This window comes from Silurus aristotelis (assembly GCF_946808225.1).
Source record: "Silurus aristotelis genome assembly, chromosome: 12".
In the NCBI taxonomy this organism is placed as follows: domain Eukaryota; kingdom Metazoa; phylum Chordata; class Actinopteri; order Siluriformes; family Siluridae; genus Silurus; species Silurus aristotelis.
In genome coordinates, this window is record NC_139585.1 from 27,597,609 (window position 1) to 27,619,006 (window position 21,398).

The 21,398-nt window shown below is 42.8% G+C and overlaps 2 protein-coding genes and 1 long non-coding RNA gene across 3 annotated transcripts in view; 2 read left to right on the forward strand and 1 right to left on the reverse strand.

Moving 5' to 3' along the window:
• The first annotated feature begins 392 nt into the window (after positions 1-392).
• Positions 393-16,163, forward strand: cops3 (COP9 signalosome subunit 3). The gene is made up of 12 exons (XM_083557150.1): positions 393-2,068; positions 3,483-3,612; positions 4,429-4,541; positions 5,210-5,259; positions 5,425-5,517; positions 5,606-5,785; positions 5,977-6,117; positions 7,469-7,642; positions 7,727-7,813; positions 14,313-14,426; positions 15,627-15,707; positions 15,862-16,163. The coding sequence occupies exons 1-12, from the start codon at positions 2,014-2,016 to the stop codon at positions 15,913-15,915; spliced, it is 1,272 nt and encodes a 423-aa protein (XP_083413276.1). The 5' UTR covers positions 393-2,013; the 3' UTR covers positions 15,916-16,163.
• LOC310734304 lies at positions 9,626-11,482 on the reverse strand. The gene is made up of 2 exons (XR_014536007.1): positions 11,205-11,482; positions 9,626-11,142 (listed from the first exon to the last, which is right to left on the reverse strand). It is a non-coding gene; the product is annotated as an uncharacterized lncRNA (long non-coding RNA).
• A 1,690-nt stretch (positions 16,164-17,853) lies between the features above and the next one.
• usp22 (ubiquitin specific peptidase 22) overlaps positions 17,854-21,398 on the forward strand; it is a 34,674-nt gene continuing 31,129 nt past the window's right edge. Inside the window, exon 1 of the mRNA XM_083557137.1 lies at positions 17,854-18,711. Coding sequence (XP_083413263.1) covers positions 18,592-18,711 — 120 coding nt within the window. The 5' untranslated portion in view covers positions 17,854-18,591. The remainder of the gene's footprint in view (positions 18,712-21,398) is intronic.

The window sequence follows — 21,398 nt, forward strand, 5'->3', positions numbered from 1 at the left end:
TTTTAAGCTTAGAACAACTTTTTGGGTTGATTTTTCCTCACTATGTCCAGCTTTTTTTAAGTCCATTTTGTAAATGTCCTTGTAAGTGTAACTGCGACCAAATACATTTCTCCTCTGTTTGTATAGAAACTCAAAGGTAAAATCTGAGGGCCCCCACTGATATATATATAAAATAGAGGCAGGTTATAAAAGAAATATGATTTTACCTCAGGGGTCAGATATAATGGATGCGGGGACCAGAAGTGGCCCAGAGGCCTGGATTTTGACATGTGTGCTGTGAAGGTTTTATTCTGTAGTCATGGTGGAACCGATCTTTTTTTTTTTTTTTAAACAGTGTATGGTGTTATAAACCCTTTATAGACTTGTTCATATTTCCTTATTCAACTACATCAGGTTTGGATTCATTATATGTGGATGACATGTGGACCTTAGGTTCTTCTCAGATGATAAGCACTTCAATGATCACTGTGTTCAGTACAATGTTATTTGTATAGAACTTCAAACAATGGACAATGTCTCAAAGCACCTTAATGTGAAAGGAAGGAAAAAGAAAAAAAAGAAGCTTTAATTCACCACATATACATTACATCTCAGTGATGTTAGGAAGCTCGGGTCAGCCATGATACAATTCCACTGAAGCACAGAGCGTAAGGGCCATGCTCAAGGGCCCAAGAATACAAATATAAAATCAAAAATCATAAATTAGACCCTATAAGTTTATTCATTATTCACTATTATCACTTGAACTGATCATAGGAACTGCAGTCCTAATCCACACCTTCATGGTTCTTGAGTTTAACTCCCGCAGTAATTTCATGGATCTTCAGGCTGTTCATGTGGAATTATTCTCAGCTGCAGCGAGTGGCCTACAGTAAGAGAACTTCATCCAGAAGTGGACAGGATTATTGTTTCCCTGTGCAACAGTGTGGTATTGGTTAATTAATAGTGAATGTGTGTTGTGTTTGTTCTCCAGGAGGGAAAATATTACATTAACATATAACTTTTTAATGAACATTAACATTATTTTAGTTTAAACAAAATAATATTCATGACTTTGGCCTGAATTTGGGCACCAAACTGGCACAATGTGAACAATTATATAAATACAAAAATAACGGCTTTTTTAATTGTCACATTCAGCATTTATCTCGGTTTTTTTTAATAGTATCTAGAACACAACGTATTTGTGCAGGGCTACAGGCAGGGCCACATCCTCACAGCTCCAGGACATCAGCTTGATCCTGAGCTCTGTTTTCTCTCTGTGTGGAGTCTCTGTAATTCTCTGGTTTCTCTGGTTCTGTAAGTTCTCTGGTTTACTTACAGCATGCTGGAAGCTGGACTGGAGACTCTGATCTGCTTGTAGATGTGTAAGATCCCTGGCGCTAAACTGAGATGGTATGAGATAGAAACCTTTAGAGGAACAGAATTCCAAAGGGAACCCGCCCTCATCTGGGTGGCAACGAATGTCAATTCATTATAATTCTATTATTGTTCAGTGATAACAGACTGTTGATTAATTAAATTCTAAATCCATCTTCAAAGTTCTTAAGTGTCTCAGTAACTTCATGGATCTTTAGGCTGTTGATGTAAAACCATCCCCAAGTGCACAGAGTGGTCTCTGGATTCACCTCCACCCTGACCAGGATGAGGTTCTTACAGAAGATGGATGAAAGGATCTACAGAAAAAGGTCCCACACTATAAAGCCCATGGTGTGTAGGCTCTCTGGATGCTGCAGTAATGTGATATCTGTGCTTCCTGCAGTTTATAGAAACGTTCAGAAATGTTCTGCATTCAGGAGATCATGTGAACCGACCTTCTCTCTCAGCTCTGTAACACAACCAGCCCGAAATCTCGCGAGAGTTGTGATTACGCAGTATCGCGAGAGTTTGGTGTCGGTTGGTGGCGGCTGAGGCCCCAGACCCGTTCGGAGCCAACCTGACTAGCGAGCACTTACTCCTCTGACACCTGAATGAAAACTGCTACAAGCGGCCTCTTCCCAAACCTGTAGAATCATGGCTTCAGCGCTGGAGCAGTTCGTGAACAACGTGCGGCAGCTTTCTGCTCAAGGTATGTACACAACTCACCCACATCCCGGGACATTCAGTGCTAGCAAACCTACTATAGTTACACCGCGTTATTCTTTCCCCAACCGTATTCAGACGAACACGCCTTCCGGGATTCATTTTTCTAGCGCTCGTGTGCGCATTCCACGCACTGATTGGTCCGCGGACACTTTCGGATTACCGATTATCCAATCCAGGTTGAGAAGGCGGGACCTACAGGAACGGGAAATACTGGTGTGGAAAACACACAGCTAGCTATTTAGATTGGGAACATGCTAACTGGAAGTGTTAGTGATCAGATTTGAGCTAGCATGGGTTAGTTTGTTTTTCTATAAAAAGTGAAATTACTGCGGAAACGGTCCAGTTTCATCACAGTTACTCAACAGGACGAGCTTCATAAACGTCGCTAAGGGAGAGAGCGAGCTAGCAGCATTAGCCCCTACTTAGAAACGAATAACATGCAGGATCTGTACATGATATGTTCATGACCCATACAGGATTCCTACATTATATGTACCTGATCTACAGATGATCCCTGCAGGATCTGTACATGATCCTTATATTATACATGCCTAATACGTACATGATCTCTACATGATCCCAACAGGATTCCTACACACAGGCAAGTGTCAGTGTTCCTTACAGACACCCAGTAAATGAGTGGAATCAGTTTTCCTGATTTCATGTGGGTGGTGATGATTACAGTGTTGCTGTAAAAGCTGTGCAACTTCTCTCAGGAGAACACTGACTGACTCCAGGGACAAAATAAACAACAGAGAACCTGCGATTAATGTGTTCACACTCAAGTGGAATCGGACTGAACATCAGGGTGTGATACAGCAAAACCGTGAAGTCATACACTACACCTGCGAGAGAGAGTGTGTGTGTGTGTGTGTGTGTGTGTGTGTGTGTGTGTGTGTGTGTGTGTGTGTGTGTGTGTGTGTTGCCTGGGTCGGGGCATCCACTGCAATATAATCGCCAATTTTTCCAGCAGCTGTAGTGATAAATCTACACCCTCCAAGTCCTCAGTGTAAATCTCCCGAGTGCCATGAGCAAATTTCCTCTGCAGGCAGTTTAGAAACGGATCACGGAATCTTACAATCAGTCAGAATCAGAATCATCTGAGATGCGTGTACTTCTCTGTCTGTCACTATATTAAATTTTAAGTTTTTTGCTGTATGTTTTGTGTTTTCTGTCATACAGATGATTGACAGCTGGTCAATCAAACCAGCAGCACCTTTTTTCCAGATCATAGTGTCGATCTGTCTTGGTGTAAATGTTCTATATCATGACAAGTTCAGCTTTTTTACACAGAGATGTAAAGTCCTCCTGCTTGTGTGTGTGTGTGTGTGTGTGTGTGTGTGTGTGTGTGTGTGTGTGTGTGTGTGTGTGTGTGTGTGTTCTGTTCTCTGCTCTAGGCCAGATGACTCAGCTGTGTGAGCTGATCAATAAAAGTGGAGAGCTGCTTGCGAAGAACCTCTCCCACCTGGACACTGTGTTAGGAGCGCTGGACATCCAGGAGCACTCTCTCGGCGTGTTGGCTGTGCTGTGAGTCACAAAACAGCCTCACACACCTTTTCCTTGTCCGCAACAAAAGCGGTTGCGTCATGGAGAGAAACCCGAACGATAGCTTTCAATTCATTCTTACATCCGATTACTTCTCCAGAGTAAAACACTAAGCAGGATTTGCCGCTTTCGTGACTGAAATGGCGATTTAATGGCAAGTGTTTAGCATTGATCAGTGTGTTGCAGTCGCGCCACGCGCAGGTGCGATCAGAGCACATCTATATCAGAGCAGAAGTTTAGGAGACACTCTGTTCAAATGAAGAAAAAAACCTTTTTGAGCTCCGCTTGGACCTGCCAGGGATGTTCAGTAAGGGATTAACTCGCATTCCTTTAAACAAAACGGACATGATTTTGTTCGGGATGGGCGATTCCTTTCCATTTAGTTTAAATCTCCGTTTGAAGACAGATGAAGAATTTGAGGTATCGCGATTTTTAATAAAAATGTTGACCCACGCAGCCAATCAGATACATTGAGATTGCACCAATGGCAGAATAATCAAGAAACAATTGTCTGACCACATGATGTGATCACCTCCAGTGAAGGAAAATGTGAAGCTTCAGCATACAAGGGCATTCTTTACACTTGTGTGCTTTGAACCGTAGTTTCTAGAATTTGGTGAAGTTGTTCTACATTATCATGATTGGGTGTCCACAATCTTTTGGCTGTGTATGTGGTTAGTCATGAGGTGATAGAAAATGAAACAAGCAAACATATTGTCATAATAAAACCGGTTGCCAGGTCTTTACAGTGTTGAAGTTGTTGCTGTGGCTGTTTACGTTTCCTTTTGTGGTTTGTAGGTTCGTGAAGTTCTCCATGCCCAACATCCCTGACTTTGAGACGCTGTTCTCACAAGTCCAGCTCTTCATCAGCACTTGCAACGGAGAACACATTCGATACGCAACAGACACATGTGAGTTTACACTCTTCTGCACTCTACGTGCTTTTTCTGTGAGATAATCAGCAAGTGTGCAGTTTTCCTCAGTGATGAAGGAACTTTGTCCTGGTTTTGATAGACACATTCAGCTTGCGGTCTGGGAAAAAAAAAAACTCTGCCGCAGTGCATATTAGAGTTTGACCATTTCATCGGATTGTTGATTGCTGGAACTGTCTGCTATCATCACAAATCCATACTTATAGTTTTTCCAGGTTGTTTTATACAGTACACGAGTTGCCACTAGAGGCGACTCACTGATTACTTTTAGTTTCAGTTTTAATGCATGTTGTTTTATTTTCCTAAATAATTTATTAATATATTCATATTTATTTCATTAAGCACATTTTCATGATTTAGTGCAGATTCAGTTCTACTACTATTTTACATAGAGGGTATTGTTTGTTTTTTGTTTTATTCATTTTTAAAAACTATCGATTGATTAATCACTTATCAACCAACCTGATCATTATACGATCCAACCTACCTATTGGTATCGGTAAAACTCCATATCGGTGGTCCTCTAGTGTGTCTTCATGTCACTTCTGTGTGTGTGTGTGGTAATCAGTGCTCTATACAGAGCACCACTGCAGGTATTCAGTATTTAACAGTGATTAGCTCCTGCTTTTCTCCTGTTTGTTTCTCAGTTGCTGGACTTTGCCATCAGCTGACTAATGCTCTAGTGGAACGGAAACAGGTGAAGGGTTTTAACGCTAACATATTTAGAAAGAGATAAAAAAAAAAAAAGTGCTGAATTTAATTAAATGTTTGAATTGTTAGACTGGTGAAATCTATGGTCCTGTAGTCGGACCACTGATAACCGTCTGAATATAATCCTGATGTATTTGTTTTGCTTTCACAGCCCTTACGTGGTATAAGTATCATCAAACAAGCAATAGACAAAATGCAGATGAACACAAACCAGCTTACCTCAGTGCATGCAGATCTGTGTCAGGTAGGTCCGTACTGTAGAAAATTCACATACACTTCCTGTAATGCGTAACTGAACACGAATCGACAGAATTTCTTTTGCGTCTTACCAGCTATGCCTGCTAGCAAAATGCTTCAAGCCTGCAGTTCCTTTCCTGGAGCTGGACATGATGGACATCTGTAAAGAGAACGGCGCGTACGATGCAAAGCACTTTCTGTGTTACTACTATTACGGAGGCATGATCTACACGGGTTTGAAGAACTTCGAAAGAGCACTGTATTTCTTTGAGCAGGTACCAAGTATCTCTGGTTTATTTGATATTATCCACATGATGGAAGAGAAAAAAGAAAAGTTTTCCTCCTACTCTGTAGTGACAACTGGAATGTTGTAGTTGGTTAGTAGCTTCATGATGAGGTTTTGTGTTGCTTTAGGGTTCAGTCAGATGTCCCAAACACGAGCAAACTTTGTTCTTCTCCTCTTTAGGCTATAACCACTCCGGCTATGGCCGTCAGTCACATCATGCTCGAGGCGTATAAGAAGTACATCCTCGTCTCTCTCATTCTTCATGGCAAGGTGCAGCCGCTACCCAAATACACGTCACAGATCGTGGGCCGCTTTATTAAGGTAAGGCTTTTTTTTTGGGGGGGGGGGGCTTTGTGATTGTGTAAGTAGATGTATGTGATTTATTTTTGTCTAGATTGGTTTTTATCAGTTACTTTCTCAGTAGCTCAGTGCTTAAGGCTATGGGTTACTAATAAGAAGGTCATGGGTTCAAACCCCAGTATTGCCAAGCTGCCACACTTGGGCCCTTGAGCCCTTGAGCATGGCCCTTAACCCCTCTCCGGGCTTCCTAACATCACTGGGATATTCAAAGAAAGATTAGGTTTATGGTTCCTTTAGCTACATGGATCTTTACCTGATTTAGCAAAGTTGTTTGTACATCTTTGTCAAACTAGACAAAGTTTTACACACACATTTAAAAAAATTGATTTTGAAATACAAATTGGAAAATACAAAGCGTTTTTTCAGAAACAGCATTTGACAAGCAAAACCTGACCCCAGGGAGCATGAAGAGCAAATGTAAAGGCTGAAAGGCAGAAGTGGAAGATATGAAGCAATTCTGTTACGACCCACAGCACATAAACCAGTCAAACCCATTAAACTTTTCTTTTTCTCTCACTGAATAAAAAGTTGTTTGTTTTCATGAGTTTGTTTTGGGTTGATTTCTTGTTCTTATTTATTTATTTGTTTGTTTATTTACTATGGGTTGCTGCCTTTATTTTATTGATAAACTTTATTTAACGATTCGAGTTCAATTAAATTTCAATTCATTTTTATTTGTATAGCCCTTTTAACATTCATTTCGATTCTGCAGTAGTGTTTTTACTCCCTGACCAGGTGAGGACACGAGGACGTGTTTTCGATAGAGAACACTTAGTTGCCCTTATGGAAATGAAATCTCACTCAGGAGCACGAGTAGCATATGAAGGTTTTTTTCTGTATTTGCACGATTTTTCTTCCCAATTTGATCTGTAAATTCTCATCAAAACATTAAACAAACAAAGCTGTAGGTTTCCGGGTTAGTAAACAAGGATCATTGTTAGGTGTTGTGGTTAAAGCTCTGAAATAATAGTCAAGTTGCCCCTTAACCCTCTCTGCTCCAGGGCAGCGTGTCATTACCGACCCTGTGCCCAGCTGGAGGCTTTTAAAAGGTAAAGGATGATGAAATGATGAGCAAAGAAGAAAATATGATAATCATCAATAGCTGATCTGCTGTGCTGAAGCCACCAGCTGTTCCTGTGAATATTATAAAGTGGTGCAGTCACACCTACTCTTTATGAGCTCAGCCTTGGAGACACACCGTGTGACGTTTATTCACTTTGATTGTTATTCTAGTGATAATTACCTTCTTTTTCTGTACTCTATGAACCTGGGGGTGTTTGCAAACTCCTTAATATTCTTTCTGTTGTTGTAGCCCCTCAGTAATGTTTACCACGAGCTGGCCCAAGTGTACACAACCAACAACCCGTCTGAGCTGCGCATCCTCGTCAACAAGCACAGCGAAACGTTCACACGTGACAGTAACATGGGCCTGGTCAAGCAGTGCCTCTCCTCACTGTACAAGAAGAACATCCAGAGGCTAACCAAGGTTCTTCTACACAGTGTCACAAATCATTACGAGTGAAGTTATGTGCATTCCGGTTTTAAATGGTTTGATTTCCCTGTGATGTAGACGTTCCTGACGTTGTCTTTACAAGACATGGCGAGTCGAGTCCAGCTCTCAGGGCCCCAGGAGGCTGAGAAATACGTCCTGCACATGGTGAGTCAGCTACACCACCACCACCTTCATCATCCTCGTATTTATATAACAAGCACTGCTGCTGGGCTCCTCAGTGAAATTACACCTGAATAAATTAAAATAGAAGTAGTGGTGTAAAGGTACACAAAATTCACGGTTCGATACGTACCTCGGTTTTACCTCGGTCACGATTCGGTTCGATTTCGGTACAGTTATGGGAAAAGAAATACGAAACAAATAATGTAATAATAATTACAAATAATAATAACAAAAAAAATTATTTTGCAGTTTATTATTATTATTTAACTTATAGAATAATTATTATTATTTGTGATCATCAACATTTAAACAGTTTACATTTTTGAAACAATTTTAAATAAAATGTCTGTTCGGGTAAATATATAAAATAATATTTTATTATAATATATAAAAAAAATAAAATAGAATTAATCTAATTAATGCAATACACTTTTTATTTTTTTGATTAAATTGGGTAATCAATTAAATTGGCACAAATTAAATTGATTGAATGAATGAAAACATTAAACTAAATAGTTTACATTTGTTAGACCCCGTTTGTGTAATACACGTGTGTTTGTGTGTTTTACATGAAATATAACATTTTCTAAAGATGTGATCTACCTAATTGTTTTTATTGCAGCAGACTTTAACAAATGTCTTCATTCCTTCCATCCTTCATTCATTCACTCGATCAATATGTGGAATTGTCAGGATTTTCTCTTAAGAAAAATGTAAAATGAGATAAAATTGCATATGTCCAGAAAACAACTGTAAAGAAGTTGAACTATCATAACTTTGGTTCTATTTGCCAAAAGACTTCGTCCTGTGTACAGGAAAGTCATGATTTGAGTGTTTGCATATTAATTGAGCATTAGAAGTGCAGGTGCAAAGGTGAGCAGATGGTTTTTGTCTTCGTTCAGGTGTCAGATGTGAAGGTTTTAGTTTTCCTAGAACGGGTTTGTTTGTTATCATGTGTATAAACCACCTGCGACGTGTGTCCTGCCTTCATCAGTTTATTCACCATGTGACCACAACAGCTGCCTTATCAGCTGCTTATTTCCTGCTCAGAGTCACGGTGGTGGAAATGCTGAACTTGCTTTTAAAAAAAACAATAAACTATGATCGTTCAGAAATATTGTGTAGGTACAGACTACAGTAACGACTGCAGGAGCAGGTGGAGTGGTCAGATCATGTGATCATGAGCAGGATTATTAACTGTTACTTGTTCCCCTTTAGAATCCCTGATGCAAGTCCAGTGTTATGTGCCAGGAAAAAAAAACTAATTGAATAATTGACGGTGCCATGCAAATCTCTTCTGACCTCTGACCACTTATTTCACATTACTGAGTTACAATTGATGCTTTGAAGTTTGTTCAATGTTATATTTTCGAACACTGGAACTCTAAATTACTTATTTCATGGTGACATTATTTTTTGTGTTGAGGAAAGTTTTTGTGAGAAATGAAAAACTTTCACACAGTAATATGTATCTGCTTTGTCTACAGTGATGAAGTAATATTGGCCAATTCTTCTTAGCAGATTTGCTCCAGGTTGCTCTGAGTGTTTGGGTGATGCTTGTCGACTGCACTTTTCTAACAGGTTCTTAATAGGATTGAGTTCAGGACTTTGACTGGGCCACTGTGGGACATTTTGCCTTTTTTTTCTTCATTGCTTTCCTGCTGCTTTGGCCTTGTGCTTGAGATCATTGTCCTGTTGAAAAGTAAATATTCTCCCAAGCTTCTGGTTTTTCTGTAGTGAAATGAAGCCGGTTCTTCTGCAGTATTGTCCTATATTTTGCTCCATCCATTCTACCTTCAGTTCATACAAGATGCTAAGTTCCTGCTGATGAGAAGCATCCCCACTGCATGATTCTGCCTCCACCATACTTCGCTTTGAGGCATGTATACCATGGTGTATCTTGGTCTTGACCACAAAACCTTCTCCAGCTTTGCACCTGCGTCACTCAAATGTGTTCTGGCAAGCTCTAGATAGCTTTCAAATGGCACTTTTTACCCCCTTCTTCTTTTTTTTGCCTCCTCCACACAGGCTCTTGATATAGTTGACTGGTGCACTATTACCTTTTGTGGGACAGTTTTGAAGGACAGCTTTTTCTTGGCAGGGCCTGCGTGATGTGGTGCAGCTTCCATTTCCTGATTATTGATCCAGCTGTGCTCACTTGGATATCCAAACATTCAGATAATATTTTGTTCCCTTTCCCTGATCTCACATTTAAACTAACATTTTTGTTGAATGCTCTTTGGTCTGCTTTGTGCTTCAGATTCCCAGCTTGATCTTTCAGAAACAGGGCATTTAACCCTAATGATGTAGAGGTAGATGCCACTGGGAAAGTAATGATGTCTGTGTTAAAATAATTGCAATTAAAATAAATTCAGTTTTTTTTTTAGATCATTTTCAACAGAACATTTTCCCAAGGCAGCGTTACCATGATAAAGAGGTTATGAAGTTTCACAAAAACAATCCGTTTTTCCAACATAGAAAAATATCTCATCCTACGATAATTGATTTTGAGTTCCAGTGTTTTAAAATAAAATATTGAACAGAATTCAGTTCTTTAATTATAACTGAAGAATTCCAAATTTCAGTGATAAATCCCTGGTGTATCTGTTGATCTGTTGCCATGTGAACTTTTCCCACTTGAACACTGATAAATCTCGTCAGGGATGTTTGAGAGTTTTGTTTTCATCAGAGGAAGAATTCATCCTGCACACAAATAGGATCAATTGAAATATTTAACGCTTTTCCAAATTGTTGCAGTCTTTTGCATGAAGTAGTTTGTTTGATGTAAGTGTAGCTATTAAATTATGTACAGAGCACTGCAGAGGTATTAAAAGAGCAAGGCCAAATCTTTTTCTTTTTTTTTTTGTCTTACTATTTGTCCTCAAAATCAAAAGATAAATGTGAAGCAAGAGATCAGAATATTAGCTTTAATTTCCCCGATATTTACATCTTGATCTGTGAAATATTTTAGGATATGGTACTAATCCCGTACACTGTATCCCGTTACTGTATAATCCCATACACTGCGTCCCCATCACTGTGTAATCCCATACACTGCGTTCAAATACAATATAATCCCATACACTGTATATCCCATACACTGCGCCCTGTCACTGTATAATCTCATACACTGCACCCTATAACTGTATAATCCTGTACACTGCATCCCATTACTGTATAATCCCATACACTGCATCCCCATCACTGTGTAATCCTATACACTGCGTTCGATTACTATATAATGCCATACACTGTATATCCCATACACTGCGCCCTGTCACTGTATAATCCCATACACTGCATCCCCATCACTGTGTAATCCCATAAACTGCGTCCTGTCACTGTAAAATACTATACTCTGCATCCTCATAACTGTATAATCCCATACACTGCGTCCCATCACTGTATAATCCCATACACTGCATCCCCATCACTGTGTAATCCCATACACTGCGTCCTGTCACTGTAAAATACTATACTCTGCATCCTCATAACTGTATAATCCCATACACTGCGTCCCATCACTGTATAATCCCATTCAACCTTATACAGTGCAGTACACAGTGAAACGAAACAACGTGTCCCCAGGACCAAGGTGCTACAGCAAACAATATAAATTAACAAATGGAACACAAGGAACACAGACGTACACGTAACGAGTCAACGTGAGACAAGGAAAAACAGTAACATTGTAGCGCTGATCAGTACAGTAGGTTGTGCAAGAAGGATTGTCCACTTAAAGTATGAAGAAGAAGGTTGTGCAAAAGAGATTGTCCATATACAAATAAAAAAATTAATACATATAAACATTGAGCTGAATGTAAATTTTGGTTCATCAGAAGTGTTTTTTTTCCCTGTTGATTGTGTATCAGTGCAGTGTATCAGTGTACCTTCATGTTGAGGAGTCTGATGGCTTGTGGTAAAATACACAGTTTGGATGTGACACAAATGCTTCTGTACCTCTTTCCAAATGGCAGGGGTGTGTGCAAGGTGTGTGTGTGTGTGTGTGTGAGGACTGTGTGTGATCAGTCACAATGCTGGTGGTTTGAGGTGTAAATGTCCATGATGGAAGGAAGAAAGACCATGATGATCTTCCCAGCCATCCTCACTATTCAATTCAATTCAATTCAATTCAATTTCAATTCAATTCAATTTCAATTCAATTCATTTTTATTTGTATAGCGCTTTTAACAATGAACATTGTCTCAAAGCAGCTTTACACAGATAATGCGGTGATTAAAAATGAATATGTTCTTTATGAGTAAGTTTGTCCCTGATGAGCAAGCCGGTGGCGACTGTGGCAAGGAAAAACTCCCCGAGATGGCATAAGGAAGAAACCTTGAGAGGAACCAGACTCACTATCCTCGGTAGGGTCTTCCGATCCGAGACGGTGCAGTGATGCAGCTGCTCAGCGTGCTTTCGATGGTCCCTCAGTAGAAGGTTGCGAGGATGTGTGGTGCCTTCAGCAGCATTCTCAGAAAGCCTTCCTCTGTGAGCTGGTGTTGGGGGACCAGGTGAGGTTCTCCGGAAGGTGAACACCAAGGTATTTGGTGCTCTGCATGATCTTCACGGAGGAGCCATTGATGTTCTATGGGGCTGTTAAATTTGTGTCCTCCTGAAATCAACAAACATCTCTTTTTGTCTACATTCAGAGACAATTGTTGTCTTTACGCCAGTCTGTTCAATTCTGCACCTGCTATCTGTATGCTGACTTTTTGCTGTTGAGACCCACCACAAGTCTCATCAGCAAGAACGATGATGCGATTGGAACTGTGCATTGCTACACAGTCGTGGGTCAGCACGGTGAACAGCAGGGGACTGAGTGCACAGCCCTGAGGGGCCCCAGTGCCCAGTGTGATGGTGTTGAAGATGCTGTTCGCGATCCAGACTGCCTGAGGTCTTCCAGTCAAAAAGTCCAGGACCCAGTTACAAAGGGAAATGTTCAGACCCAACAGGCTCAGCTTCCCAAGCGGGTTGGGCGGTATGCAAACTGTTACAGGCAGTAGGGTCTTTGTTCCTTATGATGAGCCTCTCGAAGCACTTTATGATGATAGGAGTGAGCGCAGCGGGACGGTCGTCATCGAGGCAGGACACAGATGGTTTCTTCAGCATGGGACGATGGTCGTTGTCTTGAAGCACGTTGGTACAACTGCACTGTTTAGAGAGATATTGAAGACGTCTGTGAGAACATCTGCCAGTTGGTCTGTACATCCTCTGAGCACACTGCCAGGAATGTTGTCTGGTCCTGCAGCTTTCCATGGGATGACTCTGCCTAGCGCGTTCCACGCATCAGCAGTGGAGAGACAAAGCACCTGGTCGTTGGAAGGAGGGGTGGTCTTCCGCACTGTCACTTCTTTCTGCGCTTTGAAACGGGTGTAGAAGCTGTTCAGAACATCTGGAAGGGAGTCATCACTATCACAGGCAGGTGATGTCCTGTAGTTGGTGAAGGCTTGGATGCACTGCCACATGCGCCATGTGCCGCCACTGTGCGTGAAGTGTTTGTGGATACTCTGCGCATGTGCACGCCTCTGAGGGCCCTTGCTGTTCTTAAGGGGCGCCTTGTCGTCTCGGGTCTTCAGGAGTGCACACACCTCAGTTATCCACGGTTCTTGAGCAAGGCCCTTAACCCTCTGTGTTTGAGGGGTGCTGTATGACACCACATTCTGACCCCAGCTTCCCAACATAACTGGGATATGCAAATTTCACAGTGCTGTAAAGTACATGTGACAAATTAGAGGTTAGCGGTTGACCAAGTGGATTTTACTGTTATTGATCACTAAGTTGGAGCGTACCTGCCGATAAATCAATTGTTTTTGTTTTAAAAACAAGTTTTTAAAATGGATACTAGTTAAACCTAATCATGTACTCCATGTAAAATAGGACTGAATCATGAAAATGTGCTAAATAGAATAAACATGAATGTTTAATCAATATAATTATGTAATTAAAATTTTTTAAATATAATAACAAAACCTGTTTTTTCTTGGGATATTGGAGTCTGCTAATACCCCAATCTTTAAATCCAGTATTGAATAATGAAAGACCTAACCAACCACGCCAACCAAGCAGTCCATCAGTGTGTAAGATGGGTCACATTCTGACAGTGAACTTTCCTAAAGTTAGCACAAAAAAACCCCAGATTGATCCTTCAGCACCAAGACCATGGGGTTCCTTCAGTCACTGTGATCTTTTAACTAGTTCAAGTAGCCATTAGGGGCATCTTCATCCAGCCAAATCTGGAGTCTTCATGTTGTGCTCTGACAGACACAGTTGGACGTCAGAGTGAATTGAGCTACACTTTATAGGTTTCCCTCAAGTCTCATTCCCTGAATTGTCAGGATTTCTTTTGAGAATCTGATTGAGTGCTTCTGTAACATTATGTACTTGGATGTTGGGAAGATTCTCTGTTTATTACTATTAAATATATTTCATGCTAAGCTTGTGGGCGTTCTCTCCTGAACTGATCTTCTGTTCCTCACAGATTGAAGATGGAGAGATTTATGCCAGTATCAACCAGAAAGATGGCATGGTCTGTTTCCATGACAACCCTGAAAAATACAACAACCCTGCAATGCTCCACAAAATTGACCAAGAGGTTTGTAATAAATGTGTAAAGCTTTGAGTAGTCTGCTGCCTGGCTGAAGAGGAAAAGGGGGCAATGTCACACACACGCACACACCCACTCAAAACACACACACACACACACACTACACTTCACTAATGACATGCAGGTGTTAGAGGTGATGGTACAGTATGAGAATGAGACTTTATAATGGACAATAGGTGGAATTAATAAGACATTTCAAATGCTACAGAATAATCTTTAATTACCATATTTTTCGGACAATAAGCCGCTACTTTTTTTCCACGTTTTGAACCCTGCGGCTTAAACAACGAAGTGGCTTATTTATGAATTTTTCCTGGGTTTTTCCCGGTTTCACAAACTTCAAGCCAAAAAACTGAGCGACATAACATTAGACCAATGAAATTTCCGAACAGAAACGAAAAAACGCACCTCATCTGTGTTCTGAGCTGCACGGCATCGGGAGAAAAACTTCCATCGGGTGATTTTTAAACGCACAACGATGCCAAAAGATAAACTCCCGAGAGAAATAGTTGTGAAAGGAAGGAGGAAGACAGTGAACAATGACTTTCTTGGTTGGCTACTGTTTAGATACAAGCCGTTGTAGCGTGTTGAGTCAGGGTGAAGGGAGCGCTTACTTCTGGCATGCTATTCCCAAAATACCGCTATCCTCCTAAAGGAAGCACAACATGTTTCACTCGTTACACCGTGTGTAACGTGTCTTTCGTTAAAGCCTGTGTAAAGTTCATAAGTGTAGACATGCGGCTTATAGACAGGTGCGGCTTATTTATGTTAAAAGGCGTGTATTTTACTTACATCTTATTCGATGCTCTTCATTAGTTCTTAGCTTCTAGTTCAACAGTGCCAAGATACTGATTAGTTTTCATGCCTTGAAGGTTATATTAGTTTTATCTTTTGTAACCAGCAGATGAACGGATGAATAGATTTTAGAATTGATCCAAGCAGGATCAAGGTGACAGCAAGGTCAAATATCTGTAATATGTGTTCTTCAATTTCAGCCTTTGTGTTTGGAGAATTTTGCTTGAGTTCATTCTGTTATTCCTGTTTCATAAATCGGAGATTCTGACCGTCCGAATTTAAATAGTACATACTGAAACCACACAGACGATTTTGTCGATCCACACCGATCGGTCTGCTTTCAGGTCGTGTCGAAGTTTCTTACATATTCTCGTTATTTGCTCATCACTCCAGATGCTGAAGTGTATAGAACTGGATGAGAAACTAAAGGCCATGGATCAGGAGATCACAGTCAATCCGCAGTTTGTACAAAAGGTACACAGATTTCTGTCATTTTAATTTTTTCTTTTATTTATATTTTTTTTAAGCCTGGTGTTCTTGTCCTATCCTGACAGAGAAATACTACTTCTGTTCCCTACCCAGTCCAGAACACTTGTTTTAAATTCCCTTTTATTTTCTGTTACTTCAGAGTATGGGAACACAAGAAGACGATGTTGGCAGCAAGACATCATCCTACTCCTGAGGCCTCTGCCGCAAACGTGGACCCCTGCAATGCTGAAGACCCATCATCAGGACGAATATCAGCCAATTGAGTATGGACTATATCAGAGGAAATCCTAAAATGTCTGCAATTATATATTTTTTTTCTTTCACAGCGCTCCCATACACACCAATCCTGTTTTGTCAGTGTTTTATTTATCAATATTGATGTGCAAAACCACAGCTGCATTTATGACCGAAACAATAAAATGACTGGACTTCTTTGTTCGAGACGCTTGTCTGTAGATGTCTATTCATTCTAATACACAATTCTAATTCATTTACTGAAAATTGATTCTTTTTTCAGTGAAACGTGTGCATATATTTCTTCTAGGTAGGATATATGAATAATTTTGTATAGTTTGTGAGTTCTGACCAGTGCGCTCTCTGAACATGCTGACATAAATGTACGCCTGCTAGATGCTGTGCCCAATTCGTAATCTGATTGGTTAAAGCAACATCTTCAAGCAACATGGATTTTAGGCTAAAGGGTTCCCACCAATCCTCACTGTAAAGGGCTCTTGGCATCCTCTACATCTGCCTCCTTTTAAAACCAACTGATATACCACATGTCCCTCCTCTGCACATGTCCAAACCATCTCAATCTCACCTCCCTCACCTTGTCTCCAAAACGTCCTACATGCGCTGTCCCTCTAATAACCTCATTTCTAATCCTGTCCATCCTCGTCACTCCCACCGGAAACCTCGACATCTTCAGCTCAGCTACCTCCAGCTCCACCTCCTGTCTTTTACTCAATTCCACTGTCATACAACATCTCTGCCATACAACAACTGCCATACAACAACTTCCATACAACATCTCAGGTCTCACCACAGTCCTATAAACTTTCCCTTTCACTCTCACAGATACTCTTCTATCACAAATCACTCCTGCTATCACTCTTCTCCACCCACTCCACCCTGCCTGCACTCTTTTCTTCACTTCTCTAACACTCACCATTACTTTGCACTGTTGACCCCAGGTACCTGAACTCCTCCAGCTCTTCTCCCTGCAACCGCACCACTCCACTGCCCTCCCTCTCATTCACACACATGTACTCTGTCTTACTCCTACTGACTTTCATTCTCCTTCTCTCCAGCACATACCTCCACCTCTCCAGGCTCTTCTCAACCTGCTCCCTACTTTCACCACAAATAACAATATCATCCTCAAACATCATAGTCCATGGAGACTCCTGTCTGACCTCGTCCATCAACCTGTCCATCACCACTGCAAACAGGAAAGGGCTCACAGCCGATACTTGATGCAGACCAACCTCCACCTTGGCACACCACTTTTGTCACACTGTCCTTATACATGTCCTGCACCACCTTCACATACTTCTCTGACACACCTAACCTCCTCATACAATACCACAACTCCTCTCTCCACCCTGTCAACACACTTCCATATGCATCCTTCATTGCAGATGGAACTTGTAGCACATCCTTTCCAGCTCGGTCCCTCTGCCTGGCAAATCGCGACAAAATAGGCAGACTACTGGAAATAATTTAGTACATATTCATGGACAAGAATAAATTAAAACCCGTCAGTGATGATGAAAAGAAAAGGCCTTGCTGGCGGAGGGTAAAACCCTGCTGAACTTCACATTCACCTAGTGACTGAACGTGTGTGTGTGTGTGTGTGTGTGTGTGTGTGTGTGTGTGTGTGTAAACAATTCCCACAAGAGCTGAAACTTTATTAGGCCAAGAAACAAACAAAATCTTATTCAAAATCATTTCAGTTTACTATTTAAATTGCTTCAATACGTGTATATGTGTGTGTGCATATATATATATATATATATATATATATATATATATATATATATATATATATATATATATATATATATATATATATATAATATATACACACACACATACATATACATACATCGATGGTGAAAGGGAGCGTAGTGTCGTGTCGAGCGTAGTAACGGAAATGACGTCAGTAACATGGCGAAGTCAACTAGGCATTATTGTAAAAAAAAACATGAATTATTGATGTGAGCATTAAATAAAAGTTTCCCCTTGTACACTTATTTGTAAAAATGCAGTTTTTAATGCAGTTTGAGGGAAAAGCGGCCGGAACATGCCTTGGGCCCAGACACTGTCCCGCCGCTGTACCGAACTCAACACCGGAGCTTCCGGCAGAGAGGGGGGTGGGGGTAACATGACCGTGCATTTGAAGAGCAGGCCGCGCGGCGAATTAGGTCGCTTCATTATTAAGTAAAGGCGGGGCCTGAGACACAAATGACACAACCCTCAACCAATGGAAGACGCACGAAACCCGCCATCCACCAATCAGGCGGCGGCACCGTGAGGTTTGCGTCGCCCACGGTGTTCACTTGAATTCCAGTGCCGTCCATTAAAACATCCGACTTGGAAAAACAGCAGGTTTAAAGTGGCTCCGGGTTTAAAACCACACCGCGGCGGAAGCGAGCGGATGCCGAGGACCTTCCAGGAATAAGGTTTACATCTCGCGGAGCTCTGCCGTATGAGTGAGGCACGCGTCCGGAGCAGCGCCGCGGCTGCCTGCAGAGCCTGCCGAAACGGAACAATCGCTGGATAATAATCTGTCGGTGTCGGTGCTGGTCGGCGGAACGCGGCTCCTGTCGCTGAATCTGCGACGCGTCTCGGATGCGATTGCGCGGCCATGGGTCCGGCAGGCTGCTCCCACGTGAACGGCTTCAAAGTGGAGAACTGGAAGCAGAACCTGCGCGTCATTTACCAGTGCTTTGTGTGGAGCGGCTCGGCCGAAACCAGGAAACGCAAGGTACAGACGCGCCTGCTCAGAGACACTGCTGACCTACCGGGCCACACACACACACACACACCTCTGTCCGGCTTCATAACTCCACTAATCAGAGTGATGCAACTTCCACTCTGTTTCGTTCACAGCCTTGTGTGTGTGTGTGTGTGTGTGTGTGTGTGGTGGGGGGGTGGGAGGTGATGAGCACAGTCTGATCAGTACAGCTGGCCTGCAGCCATTTGAGCGGCGATGTGCTGCCAGACTCTGTGTGTGTGTGTGAGATGCTCAGGTCTCTTACTGCAGATGAATAGTTTGCTGTATTGTAGTGAACCAGGTGTTTCGTGCTGAAGTCTGCGTCAGTCTCTGGGCTGAACACGGTCACAGCCGCTCCCTCCTGCCTCAATCACACGTCCATCACTCCTTCCTCCTGCCTCCATAATGGCTCCATAATACCTCCATCACTCCTCCCTCCTGCCTCCATAATACCGCCGTCACTCCTCCATAATACCGCCGTCACTCCTCCATAATACCGCCGTCACTCCTCCATAATGCCTCCGTCACTCCTCCATAATGCCTCCGTCACTCCTCCATAATGCCTCCGTCACTCCTCCCTCCTGCCTCCGTCACTCCTCCCTCCTGCCTCCGTCACTCCTCCCTCCTGCCTCCGTCACTCCTCCCTCCTGCCTCCGTCACTCCTCCCTCCTGCCTCCGTCACTCCTCCCTCCTGCCTCCGTCACTCCTCCCTCCTGCCTCCGTCACTCCTCCCTCCTGCCTCCGTCACTCCTCCCTCCTGCCTCCGTCACTCCTCCCTCCTGCCTCCGTCACACCCCCATAATACCGCCGTCACGCCTCCCTCCTGCCTCCATAATACCGCCGTCACTCCTCCCTCCTGCCTCCGTCACTCCTGCCTCCGTCACTCCTCCCTCCTGCCTCCATAATACCGCCGTCACTCCTCCCTCCTGCCTCCGTCACTCCTGCCTCCTGCCTCCGTCACTCCTGCCTCAGTCACTCCTCCCTCCTGCCTCCGTCACTCCTCCCTCCTGCCTCCGTCACTCCTCCCTCCTGCCTCCGTCACTCCTCCCTCCGTCACTCCTCCCTCCGTCACTCCTGCCTCCGTCACTCCTGCCTCCGTCACTCCTCCCTCCGTCACTCCTCCCTCCGTCACGCCCCCATAATGCCTCCGTCACGCCCCCATAATGCCTCCGTCACGCCCCCATAATGCCTCCGTCACGCCCCCATAATGCCTCCGTCACGCCCCCATAATGCCTCCGTCACGCCCCCATAATGCCTCCGTCACGCCCCCATAATGCCTCCGTCACGCCTCCGTCACACCCCCATAATACCTCCGTCACGCCTCCGTCACACCCCCATAATACCTCCGTCACGCCTCCCTCCTGCCTCCGTCACGCCTCCATTATACCTCCATTACACCTCCATCACACCTCCCTCCTGCCGTCATGCATTGCTTCTGCCTTTATCACCACTCGCTTCTGCACCTGGTCAGTAGATCGATGATGATTTCCTTCATTTAAATGTCCAGTACACAAAGACGGTGAAACCCGTCATCATTAACTCCAACAAGCTGATGGTCATGATGGTTGAGAGTTTATTGTTTTTACTGGTAATGGCTTCAGTCCGTCTCTTGGGTCACGTTTATATGCTTTGATTAGAGGTGGAAATCCACACACACGTCCACACCGCTGTCTCACAGTGCAGTCAGAAACGAACAGGCTTCAGACCACCAGTGTCAATAATATTCTCACTGTATTTTATTATGTAATGCAGATCGACATTTTAGAAAGATGATTTCAGGAATTAATACAGCTGGAAATGATGTGAGATGTGAAAATATATGTATGTAGGATTTCCTGTTATTTTGTGAGAGATGAGGGGCAGGTGTAGATCTGTACTAATCTACGATAGTAAAGGTTGGACTTCCTCTACAGCGTCTCACTGCATCTACTGATCTGAGTCAGTGGCACTGTGGCTGTGAATGAGTGTGATGTCGAGGTACATTAAGTCACCAAACCTCGTTTCTCATCATCTTCTATCAAAGGCTGAGGGAGTGTTTGCTTGATTGCTGTGAGGATGCCGACCAGATGCTCTGAGACGTTGGCATTGTTTCCAGAGAAAAAGGCAGGAAGTGGCCTTTGGGGAGAAGGAACGACTCCACAGGATGCAGAAATGACCGTGATCATGTGCAGGGTTTATGCTGCTCTAATGCCCAGTGGAGCATGAGCTGGAGAATCACCCATCCATCTTCTGCCCCACTCTTACCACAGGCCACGCCCACACAATTTTGATTGGGAATAGAGCGCTTGGTATACGTTTAAATTTCAAAGCTAGTACCATCATCATTAGCAGCAGCTTTGGTGGAGATCGCTCACAATTTTTTCTACCCTATTGTTCAACACTTGCACCTTCCTGTGCTTGGAAGTGGAGAAGAGAGTGGGATGTATGAGGTCTGACCACAATCCGTGCGTGATCCAGCACTACCTCTAAATCCCATTTAGCATTATACAGTGGTGAGGTGAGTATCATCAGCTGCATCACATCTCCAGGGTCCTCAGTTCATCTCAGGCTGTTGTTTGGTCTGTTACAGTAAATTACAGTATACCTCCCCATACTGATCTCCATGCTTGAAGACTCCTAGGTAGGCTATTATTATATTTAGGTTATGATGGAGTCATCAGAACACATCTGTGTAAGAC